This window comes from Limulus polyphemus, unplaced genomic scaffold (assembly GCF_000517525.1).
Source record: "Limulus polyphemus unplaced genomic scaffold, Limulus_polyphemus-2.1.2 Scaffold81, whole genome shotgun sequence".
NCBI lineage: Eukaryota > Metazoa > Arthropoda > Merostomata > Xiphosura > Limulidae > Limulus > Limulus polyphemus.
The window spans coordinates 955,586-969,248 of NW_013665691.1; the positions used below are offsets into that span (position 1 = coordinate 955,586).

At 31.5% G+C, this 13,663-nt stretch overlaps 1 protein-coding gene across 5 annotated transcripts in view; it reads left to right on the plus strand.

The window, feature by feature from the left end:
• The first annotated feature begins 341 nt into the window (after positions 1 to 341).
• Positions 342 to 13,663, plus strand: part of LOC106467582 (non-homologous end-joining factor 1-like) — a 29,965-nt gene continuing 16,643 nt past the window's right edge. For 2 of the 5 annotated variants that reach the window (XM_022396471.1, XM_022396492.1), the window contains exons 1-4: positions 1,877 to 2,089; positions 2,996 to 3,208; positions 6,179 to 6,317; positions 9,704 to 9,765. In XM_022396471.1, coding sequence (XP_022252179.1) covers positions 1,895 to 2,089; positions 2,996 to 3,208; positions 6,179 to 6,317; positions 9,704 to 9,765 — 609 coding nt within the window. In that variant the 5' untranslated portion in view covers positions 1,877 to 1,894. Of the gene's footprint in view, positions 550 to 1,876; positions 2,090 to 2,995; positions 3,209 to 6,178; positions 6,318 to 9,703; positions 9,766 to 13,663 lie in introns of those variants that run through there. The other 3 variants (XM_013927952.1, XM_022396487.1, XM_013927960.2) reach the window with 3 other exon arrangements.

The window sequence follows — 13,663 nt, forward strand, 5'->3', positions numbered from 1 at the left end:
ATAAGTATTTTGTTTTGATATATAAGTTGTTCGGGCTTTTCATCTTAAAAAAAAGCGACATTAATTTCTTGACGACCTAATATTTTACATTTAAGATTAATAATAATTTTTCTAAATAAAGTTAATAAAAAGTTTAAAAGTTACATATAAATGTAGTCTAACTTTCGAACCACGAGATACCCATCTAACGGTCTAATAAAATGCTAGACAGTTTTATTGACTATTAGATAATGTATAGGACTATCCTAAATAACGAGTTGGATATTCTCATGTTTTATATTTTTTAAAATTTGTATACTGTAGGCCGAAAGTAATTTTCACTTAATCGAGAGATGTCGCTTGAAGCTGCCTGATGATAGGTGTAGGTAATTGATGTATATTAAAACGGTGTAGTTTTAGATTAATAAGGCGAAGGGGTATGTCATTATCCCAGAACACCCCAGCTTATGAAAGTTTCTCACCTTTCAAAACTAAATCCATGCCACGGTTTGTTTGTTTAGATCAATTATAAAAAAACTTTGCTGTAACCTTTGGGATATGGTAGAATGGTAAGACTAAGAATATCTAACCCAATATTTTGACTACTAGTAGTAGTAGTACTCTGGAAAGGCATATGCCAGTGTTGGAAAATATTAACATGTGAAACTTATTAAACTTTTAAAGTAATTTTTAGTACATCCTGGAGGTTAAAAATGATTATAAAGATCACGACCACAAAGTTCAGAAGAAAAATGTTACCACTGTATCAGTACTACTGTTAGTAGTCTCATTTTAGGTGTGAAAGTTCAGGCTGTTTTTTAATTTTATGAATATTTTATACTATTACTAGTGCAAAATTGAACTAGGGGTCCTTTTGTTTCAAGTGAAAATTGCCAGGATTTTTCTTAAACTGAAAGATTAATAGAATAATTTACTGTATATCTCCTTATTTTATTTCACGTCAAACCACTGGTGTTTGTAATCATTGTATTGTTAGGACAGCGGAAGTCACATGATGCTGATAACACGTGATGAGTTTCTAGAAGGATCGTGAAGGGCAGAGTATTTGCCAGACACCCTCTATTTTAGTATATAAGCCAAGCAAATAAATTGCAGATAAGGAGATATAGAGACAGATAATCGAGTCAAGTCCTAAGTAAAGTGCGTGAATCGTTGTGAATTATAGCATGTGTTTAAGTTAAAGTGACTGTGGAAATTAAGTGTATTGCAAAGTTGTATTGAGCAAGAATAAACTAGTTTTAATTAAGAAAGGACTTGTATGACTGAAGTTTCTCAGAAAGAATTGCAACAGGAAATTAACAAATGAACAGAGACATAACAGTATCATGTATGTAAACTACAAGTACTAGTTTGATAAATACTACTAGTACTTGCAGTTTACTTACAATAATGATTAAATTTTTTTTATTTGTGGATGAGCTATACAAACACCAGTGGTTTTATGTGAAATAAAATAAGGAGATATATTCTAAGAAATTAGTAAACAATTATGCAAATCTTAGTTGATATAAACATACAAACACATACAGACTACAGTATCTTACATAATGGTAGAGAAAGAAAATTATTTAAGTATAGTCTAAATAATATTTCAAAAAATATCCAAAGGGGATTATTATCTGATAAGTTATCATACATATTACAAACACACTAGCCAAACCAGCTAATTACATATACAACTTTATTTGGAGTTATCTATATATTTCAAGGGAACTCTAACCATAAATCAGTCCAGCAGTAAAATCTTTGTATAGGTGGGAAAGTTCAGGCTGTTTTTAATTTTATAAACATTTTATACAAGTGCAAAATTGAACTAGGGATCCTTTAGTTTCAAGTGAAAATGCCAAGGATTTTCCTTAAACTGAAAGATTAATAGAATAATTTACTACTGAAAATGGCTGACAATTCATTTGGAAAGCAGTCCAAGCTCAATGCTGTTCCATGGAAGTATTGCACAGTGTCATATAAAAACAGAAATCTTCTGGTGAAGTTTGAAATTTCTGAGACGTCTTATCAACTTTTTGTTACAGATTTAGTTCATCTCTATTCAGAACAACTTTTGAAAACAGACTTGCATTCTAGAACCCAGGTAAGCCATTAAAATGTGTGAATAAATTACATGGAAGATTAGCTGAGTTTTGTAAAGCTACTTTACTTTGTGTTTTGATATATATTATGATCACATGTTGTGTGTAAGTACTTCTTTTTGTATTATATGTCTGATAAAATGTAATCAAATTTTTTTTTTTAGCTTGTTTGTTAATTTCTGGTAGAAATTCTTTCTGAGAAACTTCAGGGGTACAAGTCCTTTCTTGGTTAAATCAGTTTATTCTTCCTTGATACAAACTTTTAGCACACAGTAATTTTACAATCAGTACATTTCCTGTCACTTTAAACTTAACTACTTTTATAATACACTATAAATCACAGCCATTCACAATCTCGAAAACACACACTAGCTCGAAACAGAATCGTAAATTACCCGGAACTCTCCTCATTCCATCCCGCATGCTTTCTCTGCCAGGCTTATATACTAAAAAAGAGGGCGTCTCAAACAAACTCGATCTTCCCCAATATTTCGTCATAATTCAAGAAATTCATCACGTGTTACCAGTGTCATGTGAGTTTCACTGTCGTAACAATACCATGGAAAACAGTTATCAAATAGACTTCTGAAACACATTTGTTTGCCTATGCACACACATGATATGCAGTATTACTACCACTAGCTAAACTAAATAATGCGCAAATAAATTTTTTTTATTACAGATTTTTAAATGTATAAATGTAAAACTCTTATTCATTGTAATCATAAAAGGAAAAGGAAAATTTGACAATAACAGTGTTAATTGATGTTTTAATAATTTTCATAAATTTTATGTGGAATAATTATGATTTTGAGTAAATCGCATATAAATGTGAAGTGTATTTTTTATTTTTGTAACTTGCTATAAAGGGTAAATCGTTTTATATGATATTTTTATCCTTAATATAGAAATTAAACCCAAAGATTGAGGTTCCAACTAATCGTTTACTGCAAGAGATTGAAAGTATTTTGTCAGAAGCTTCGTCATGGAACACAGGCAAGATGCATTATTTGGTTGAAGTTAGAGAAGTTGCCGAAGCCCCTGTTTTAAAAGTAGAGTCGTACCTTGCTGGGGTACCCTTTTTATGGGAATTTTATCTACAGTCTGAACATGGTGAACAGGTAAGCCAACTGTACTTCACCATATTTTGTATATCAAGTAGAGACAATATATTTAAAAATTAATGATTTTTCGGGGGGGAAATTTCATAAACAAATTAATTTGTGCATGATAAAAAATTTGAGCTGAAACAGAATAATGTCTTTGTAATTAAAATCATTTCTTAGTGATGTTTTTTTTTTTTTAGAAATTTCATTTATAACTTGAATCTACACACAAAGTAAGTTAAAGGTAGAAAAGTATTTGTTAATTATCCAGGTTTGCTGATAAATCCGACCACAATCCTCATCATCAGTCTGAAATATCGAAAGTAACGTATTAACATACATGAATTTAATAATATATTAGACAAAACAAGAGTAAAATATACCAATATTAATTTTTACATAGTAGTCCTGGTTAGTTTTCTTGACTGCAGTGCAAAAAAATATTAAGCATTTAAATGTGTAGTGGGTAGATATCCTGCTGCCAGGAACGATCTTTCAAATACTAAATACCCAGTAATCCAGAAAAGACAAAGAATATAAAAAAAGCATTCCAGTACTTAAAGAAGCTACCTGTAAGAAGATTGCTCAAACACCTGAGAACTCCTTTGAATAACTGAAATAAGTTTCTAACTTTACTGCACTCCATAGGAAACAAGTTCAAACTCTAAGCTTCTACTCATAGCATAAATAACTTAGTTGTCATATTTCTAGTAGTCCATCTCTTCACTCTGTTTAGATAGTTTTAATCAAACAACTACATTTATAAGACTAGAAATAACTTGCTTGCCAATTCTGTAATGTTTAATCTCAGGCTTCGGCTTGTGAATTAACAAGTTTTCTCTTATTCAGAGGCTCTGTTCATCATTGGGCCTTGCTAATATCTTAAACCAATTAGAATGGATGACAGTGTCACATTCTCTTAGGTATGTTCAAGTACACTCGACCTAATAGGGGGGACGTTAGGTTAACATTTTCTTGCAGTGGATCCAATGTAGCCTTGCTGTGACAGCAAGGACAAGTAAACTTATAAACTACATTCATTGACTTTAACACAGGAATATGGTCCTTAAATCTAAAAAAAAGACTGTAGTTGACAATTAGATTTAAACACATATCTCAGCTATATCTTTGGATATTTCTTTTGAATAACATTTTTAGACTGATTTTTAATAACTAAAGACTGTATAACTGTGTATGGTAAATTGATGACAAGAGGATATTTTCAGACTTCAAATAAACATAATTTACTAACAGCTATTTAAATAATTATGAAGTAGGAAAATAATTTTTGCACAAGAATTTTTTAATATTATCAAATTCTTTATGTAACAGTATTTTTCCTATTTTTGCATAGATAGAATACTTCATGATTATTTAAATAAGCAAAGAATTTGTAAACCAGATATATTTGAGGTATCTAAATATCCCGTTGCTTTTGGTGGGTAAACATTATTTTATTATTAAAGAGCACAGATAGCCCATTGTGTAGCTTTGTGATTAACTACAAACAAACAATAAACTAAATCAAATTGACCATGTTCTAATGAGAGACATAATTTTCAAATCTGCACTATTTCTGTGGGTTAGATGATTAAACAGAGGGGAAGGTATTTGTACCTATACAAAACACAGTCTAACAGTTTAGCATTTTATAAATTTTAGTCATACAAAATTTTAGGTTTTCCTTGCTATGTGTTTTTAAAAGTAATGTTTTTTTTTTTCTCATTAATTTCAATCCAGTTTATTTGTTTTTATTTGCAACTAGAGAATGTATGAGATATTAAACTTAAATACCCTAAAACTATTAGATGAAGCACATAATCAAGCAGGCTTGCTGATCAAGTAAAAATACAAGTCTCTCCAAAATAAAGCCCCATCTTTGTCACTTTAATACAGAATGTGATGTTTCTACTTTATGCTTTCAAGTAAAAAAAAATTTTGCATGAGTTATCAAAGAACATACTTTCAGTTATTTAAAAATAAATGTATGAAATTAATTTCTGAATATTCATCTGTAAAACAGTCAGTTTCACAAAATGCACTAATCCCCACTTATATTGTGTAAATAAAATAAATTGATAATTATACACACACCTGTATCTAAGTAACTACATGTACCTAATTATGACAAAACCTTCTCACATTATACATTTGTTATTGTGTTAAACTTGTAATAAAGTTTACTTTGTTACCCATTCAACCCATTTCTAAACTGTATAAGCTTATATCAAGTTATCTGATGTCTTATTGTTTTCATACCAACCACATTACTAGAAATGTAGATGTAAGTTTTAAAATTACTGAGTTATTACCTGACTGAGCTAATCATTAAGTTATTTTAACTTTTATTTAGATTACTTTGGGACCATTGGACTCTACTATAAAAAGGAGACATCTTTGAGATGCCTCCACCAATAAAAGTGGAAAATATGAGCAAACATGCATACTGTTTTTGCCTCCCTTTTCCATATACCCTTTATCTCCTTGGGGCTATATTTAAAAATTGTTTATTCATTTTTATATTTTTAGTGTGTTTGCACAGCAGCTTCAACTTAGTTATTTGTCCATATCTGTCCCTATGGATACCTAATCTTGTGGTACATGTTCACAGAGGAACCTCTTTGCAATCATTAAGAATTGCAACTTGTGAGCGCAGTGGTAAATTTAATACGCAATGATATATTTGGGATGATGTCACAGATTATGAGACAGATGTAAAAATTAATGGAGAAAAGTTCCGTACTCTATATCCTGGGATCTTTGAAAAATAACATTCTTTGTTGGAAGCATTTCCATTTTTAATGACATTGTAGGCCAAATTCTGTACTTCTGTAAGCTATCTGTTTAATTTTATGGGTGAAAGGGGATAAACAAGAAATTTTAGTGCAACATTCTTATTTCTGTCTTTCGAATTACTGATGTTTTGTGTAGAAACAGTTTGTTCTGAACTTCAATAATTTCAATTCCTTTTGTTTTTCACAATAGTTCAATAAGCAAGTTGTGTCTCCCCTACTTTATATGGTTGCTGAACTACAAAGACAACAAAGAGAACTTATTGCAAGATTGAAGAGCAAAGATGCTGAAATAGATAATTATAAAGCCAGTGGAGCAACAGTTTCACGAAGTGAGCATTAATGTACATTTGCTAAAATATTTTCTGGAGTGTTTCCCTAAATTCTTCCAGATCTTATAGCAAAAAAAGTATGTAAATATGGATTTTATCATTAACTTTGGCATTGTAGTTATCATATTGAGATACTTATATGCTTTTATACTAGCTTTTCCTATCAAAATCTAAACAGCCTTATATTTTAAACATTTACCTAATTCACCAACTAGTTCAAATGTTTTTGTGTTTTACCTGGAGGTACAGTATTTTCCTTCTTCTCTTAGCTTAAAATAAGGTAAACTATATAGTTTACCAATATTTTGCAGATTTAAATGCTTTGAGATAGCTTGTAGACTCACATATAGGAAACTCACTTTCTGCAGTACTGACCTTATTTTGTGTGCTTAGATACACACGGTTAAGGTAAGTGTCCCACTTATGTATTTTTAGATATTTCTCATGGATAATGTTGGAGATTTATTTTCTATTCTCCAGCAATATTGCTGTGTTTAAGTTCAGCAATGCCTGCACGTTAAACACTCCCTACTTTCACTTGGGACACTCAGTGACACGACAGTATTTTCACAGAGAATTTCTATAGATTTTTCTCTAAAACTTCTTTAGAGAAGGTCTGTCCCATGTCTAGTGCAATGTTTTTATTTGTTTTGTGAGGATAGATTTATTTTACTCTGTTCACATTTTTTCTGTAACTTGGTTGAATCAGATTTTTAGTTTTAAATCCCATACATTGTTTCTTGTTGATTTGTTTTTGTTGAATTTATTGCAAGACTACTCAAGAGATATCTGCATTAGCTATCACTAATTTTAAAGTGATAAACTAGATGGAAGGCAGCCAGTCAACACCACCCACTGCCAACTCTTGGGTTACTTTTTGTCATCAAAGAATGGAAGTGATGATTACATTATAATATTTCTACAGCTGAAATGGCAAGCATATTTGGTGGTATGTTTTGATCCTTTGACCCTCAGGTTGCAAGCCGAACATTATAATCACCTTTCTGCTGGAATCTAGTTATTAGAGGGGCTAATTTTATCTGTTGGAAATCTGATATGGAGGATTATACCACAATTGCCATGGTCTCTTCTCTTTAATGATCAATTTGATTTTTGTTCAACAAAAGCATAAACAAGCAAGAATAATAATCCAATCAAATGTTTTGGAAATACATCAGACAGTCTGTCAATAATGATTGATTGAAAGCGTAATTGTCCATGATGGCACAGCAGTAAGTTTGAGGGCTTATAATGCTAAAAATCAAGTTTCAGTACCAATGGTTGACAGTGCACAGATAGCCCATTATGTAACTTTGTGCTTATTAACAAACAAAACAAGAATTTTATTAGCTTTCCCTCAGTGCTACATAATTATGCATTAAGTTAAAATATAAATATGGATTTTCCCCACTAAAAGTCTTTAGTGTAATTTAGTTATATAAAACATATTGTGAAATTAAAGCACTTAAAATTAGATTTAATTATTGGTGATTGCAAAAAAGCTTAAAATAAGTATTGATACGTATAGAAAGATGTGCAGTTGGTGTTACATCTTAGAGTCTAAGACACACAGTTTGCATAAAAGTTGAGAAACAAGCCTTGGATGTTGCTATGGAAGAAAGTTAACTATAGAAACTTTATTTATAAGATGTTAACTTTATGTAGTTCAAGAATTGATATATGGATTTTTCACAATGAATTTCAATATTGTCTTTCAAAATTACATATTGGAATAAATTTTGTAATGTCAAATCTTGCTCACTTATCTTTTTTCTTTTATGAACTGAGAACAAAGTTTTAAATTTTGTCAAGTTCTCTTGCGTGCTGGTTGGTATCTCTCCCCCTACTGTGACTGGATGACAAATGCCCACTGTTGCCAGGTTTTGGAATCCCTCTTCCTACCGTCTAATGGATGTCAGTTCCTGGTGGATCTGGTGTTGGTTGTAGCTGGACGCAGCACATATTTTCCCATTCCTTTTACTGTGGACTGGAAATACTATACCCATTGCCGTCAGATTTTGGACTGGAGATGTCATCCCGCCGGGGCTTTCCACCTTTCTACTGTTTGCTGGATGTTGGTTGTGTTGAAAATGTGGGCAATTGGTGATGGATTTTGGTACGGAAAGTCGATCTTTCCCTACCAGTTCCTGTTTCGAGGTGAAGAGGTAGGTGATTCTCTACCTACTGTGGATCTGATGTACCATTCCAGATAACACCTGGTATTAAATGAGGTCAAACTACCACTACTGTCTGTCACACCCTCGCCACTTGACACCCTAGAGTCCCATTCATCAGTCATTCATATTCTGGGATTCCTTCATGTTTTTCCACCTCTTATGTTCGTGACACTGTCATAAAGGAGTGAAGAGTATACCTGGATCAGATGTGGTGCAGTTTCCTGCTGACGTGTGTTGTTTTCTCTTTTGGTTTCACACCTCTTGGTCTCTATTTGGGCGTTTCCTAAAGGGGTATCTTTTTCTTTTTTTATCGGCCCTCCACTAGTTCAGTGTGGGACTCTAGCTATTTTGTGAATGGGGGTAAGATATTGTATCAGGAGTTAGCATTTTCCTAAACTGAAAATGTATTTCTGATAGATACTTACCTTTTCTCACATATCCCACCCAGCCTCCCTACTTTCAATGACATATGGTGTAGGTCTTACCAAATCTCAAAGTGATTAACGAGTGCAGATGTGAAGAGGGCACTGGTTGCAATAAGGGTGGTGTCGTACTCCTATTGGTGGACAGCTGCTGCATGATCATTTACATGTGGCATGCATTGAAAATTTTCACTGATAGAGGGCAGTGATAGGCAAGGAAAGCTATTTTGTGAGAAGAGGTAAGTGTCTATCTGAAATATATTTTTAGTGTAGGAAAATGCTAATATATCTATATCTCTTGGATGTTTGCATATACAAAGTTTTCTGTTATAACAATGGATAAATTAGGGAAGAGCAAAGGATTTGATACACTAATTGATGGAGTTATATCAGAAAATTCAACTTAATATACTTTTATTTTCTGATGATTAAAATCAAGTAATCATTAGTATATCAAGTAGTGTTTGAAAATGCATGTTTTTTACTTGTATATAGAACAACAAAATACTGATATTACAGAAGCATACAAAATATGCATTTGAAATAAGTAAGTTAACCAATATTTCTTATGGCTGATCAGTATTTATCGTGAGAGTAATTTGTGATGCAAACATCATATGTATTTCTGACATTGTTGAATTCTCAAGGCTTTCTTTTTTATTTAAACAACTACAAGTACATTAAGCCTTTGGGAGTGAAAAGTTTTCATGATGTATTTGTTAAAAAATTCAGAATCTGTAACTTGAGATTTGAAATAAGTTCTACTTTCACTTTTTTTTTTCTATAGAGCAGATGGAGACATTACCTTTTAATGAAGAAAACTTCAGAAATGATATGAATATAATGAAAGTAAGTCTTGTAATATTTCTATATTATTACCGTTTGTTGGTTTTATTTTTTTTATATTTATATTTGAGTAATTTGGAAATCACCCCATGGATCTGCTCAGAATGATTACTTCCTAAGGTTTCTGAATTATATGCAGAGTGACATGTATTTGAGATATATTAAAAGTGCTTTACTAGCGAGAGCTGTTTAGCTAACCTTTTAGCTAAATTTGTAAAGCACTTGCTTGGCTCTTAACTATGGGTTTGATCCTACTTGCAGAAGATAAACCAAATGGATTACCTCAGAAAAATTAACACTTGGCTAGTTCTCATCCCATATCTGAGATAAGGGCAGAGGATGGGCCTTGTTTGTGAGAGGGCAAGAATGTAGTAGTTTGAGTTGTTAGAAAGTGCCATAATAACAGTGACTAGTGAGTTAATTCTTTAGTTCAGGCAATAAAGAATTTATCTGTTGTGTGTGATAGGTCCTAGATTAAATTCATGTCATGGAGGAGCAAAAGTTTGATTACAACATATGTACATGTTTTCAACAATTAAAAGTAATGACATCCCATCATGATGCTGAAGAATATTGTTATTCTAGAGCTCAATATAGTACTTTTTGCTTACTGACTGTTAGAAGTCCACTCATTCGTATTGTAGGAACTGTTTTAAAGATGTTAGTATGTCAAAACTATTTGTGAAAGAATAAACAAATTCTCATAGAATTGGGTAGCACTTGCTCATAAGACGAACATTATATAGAGGAATTCATTTGTATGGGTGCTTTGTGAAACCATTATTTCACTCTTGACCGTAGGATTTAAAATAGTTTTGGACAATACAAATAATTCATGTTTTATAGCAAATTAGAGTAAAGAAAGCTGTCAATATTATAGTGTTTTAATGTATATGTGTAAAAATTAAGTTCTTAATATAGAGGAAATACAGTTGTTATACTGTGGCATATTCAAGTAAAACTGAGTTAACTTTAAAGCAGTGGAATAGGTCTGGCTAATAACAAGAGGATCAACAAGAAATTGATTTTAAAATAATTCTACATTCTCTGACTTTGACTAAATTTGAGAAAGAAAGAGAATGGACAAAAGGTAAGAACACATACTGAAAACAGTCTTTATTTATGGTCAAAAATACGATAAAAATGATGTGTATGGGACAATGCCTTTATGATGTAGTTAGCTCTGTATGCTCTTCTAAAAACTTATAAAAGATGTTTACTAAGATTTAGTTAATGTTACAAGGGCATTGCTGTTTACATAGAAAGGACTTGAATTTCACTTCGTGAGGGCTCGAGATTGAGAGAAACCTAACTAAGAGATCACAGTATTATGTACCAAATTCTATATCACTATATTCCCAGTACATGTGTACCACCTATATCAATGCAGGTCAATCCCAGTGAAATATAAGGGAGGTTATAACCTTGAGTTATCACCTGACCTACCATTTGAGGACATAGTGCTCTACATTCTTGCAAAACATACAGCATTAGAGTGGTATATCCATGGGTATAACAGTGTAAAATGAAAGTACCCTTCCTACAATAGCATTTAAATAAAAGCAATTAACACAACTCTTCAATACTGCACAGATCATTGATAAACTGTCATTGAAATTACACTACATGTAATGAAGCATACAAATTAAAACTCTTAACAGTAGTCACACTAAAATATACACATACATACACAAACATTCTGTTAAATACAAGAACTGATTACATATCACCCCCAAAGAAATATGCATACCATATGTACAATAACCATAGCTACAATACAAAAAAAGATTGGCATAAATTTTTGCCAAACTATAACTTTCCAAATCAAGAGGTCAATTTTATGACTTGATGTCTTGATGACAGATCTCTCAGGAACTAGTGCAGGCTAAACATTGGAACAGCTGATGATTGTACAACTTAATAAATAATAGGTTAATAAATGATAATGGTATAGTTCATGACTTACCATAACCTCTGGCTACACTATATACTATTTGAAGATTAAATTCCATCATAAAATTGAGGTATATTTTGTCTTTGTTTTCACTATCTCAGTAGAAAAAATAAATTCAGTTTGACTGTATTGTGATGATTTGATCTTCTCATGGTAACTCCTATGGTAGGTAATTTTTCTAGCCTGGAGTTGACTTTCTGGTATGTGCGAGGTCAGGTCTGTAGTTGGGTGTCACTGCAAATGTTGTCACCTTTCACATCTATACATTCTATTACTTCCTGCAATATCAGATAAGATCAGCATGTTGATGGATCCTTTCAGCAGAATACCCTGCTTTACAGGCTCAAAATCAGTTGCATTCTAGTGAAAAAATCCTAGTTTTTTTTTGGTACTTCAGGGTACTCCATAATGTTATAATTAAGACTAGGAAATTTAAGCACACTATAATGAGTAAAATACTGATGGCTTGTTAAAGAACAAGAAAGAATAATGAAGAATTTGATTGTAAATATCAAAAGTCCACATTAAAAATGTAAGAACAGATGAATTCCAGTTGATTAAAAAGGTCAGCTAGGTGTGTAGGTTGAAAAAGGGTTATAACTGCCTGGTTAAATCATTATTCCCCTCCAAAGACTACCTTTGGTGACAGTGTTATAATTTAAATTCTGTTGGTCATGTGACATTTTTATGGGGTTCACTTATCCTCATGCCCGAATTGCCTTTAGAACATGTAATCCTAGCACCCATGGACTTCTTGTTCCAAAAACCTCACTGGGTCTCCATTTGACCAATTCCTTAACCCTTCCATCATGGGTTGGGTGGATACCACCCTGCTCCTAACCAGGAAAGTATCTATGAGAGTAATTGTACTATAATTTTTGAAAATGTACACAAGTCTTTACAGAATTTTGCATATTATTAGTGAACATTACAAGGATTTCATACACCAAATATCTGGTTTATGTTTTTTTATTAAAGATTTGCTTGTGAATTTTTTCTTTCAGAATGTTGACTATCCAATGTAATTTTGATTTTAAGATTAAAAATACATTTCTTTATGTGATATTTGTCAAATTTCATTTGCATAACATCTATATTCTTCTAGATAATCATCAAACGTTTTTTTAATAAAACTTTATATTTAATATGTTATTTTATCAACATTAACTCTTTGCGGTGTTGGTCAATTTGACTGACCTCATAACCATCATAAAAATTAGGAAATAAATCTAAATTACCTTTTCTGTTCTAGAATAACTGCAAATTGTAATAGGAAACCCCAAATGTTTATTCTAAATAGTTTAAATTTTGTAACATTATAAATCTATTTATATTTATTAATTTTTGTTTTATTGACTTTTGAACCATGTCTGACTAAAAAATACACCAACAGAAGTTGAAAATTACATGGTGCACTTGCATTGATATAACCCTATCGAACAGCATAATGCAGAAGCTTCTGGCACGTATACCCCCCCTGAAGGTTTTTATTATTTTTCTTTCATTATTTTACCTAACAACTTTCTATCTTTATGATTTTAGTTACTTTTATAATAATAATAAACAGTTAAATGAAAATAAAAACCTCATAATTAAATATCAAACATTTTTATTTTCAGTAAAGCTTTATATTTTATTTTTTGTGCTGTAACATTATACTTATTTTTCCAGGTTGTAGGTAAGTAATCAAAGTATAACGAAAATAAAGGTTGCAAAATAAAATGTACAGTATTATTAGTAGTGATTACAAAATTTCAGAGTATTAGGGCATCAAGAAGTTAATGGTGCTTTTTTAGATGAAAAAACCCGAACAACTTGTATATCAACATTTATTAAATGAAATAGTTTCCATTCTTATCGATGATGCTTTTCCATCTTACAATCAGGTTGTTAATGCCCTGATTAAAGAAATCAAATATGAAGAAAATTATCACTGTAATTACTATT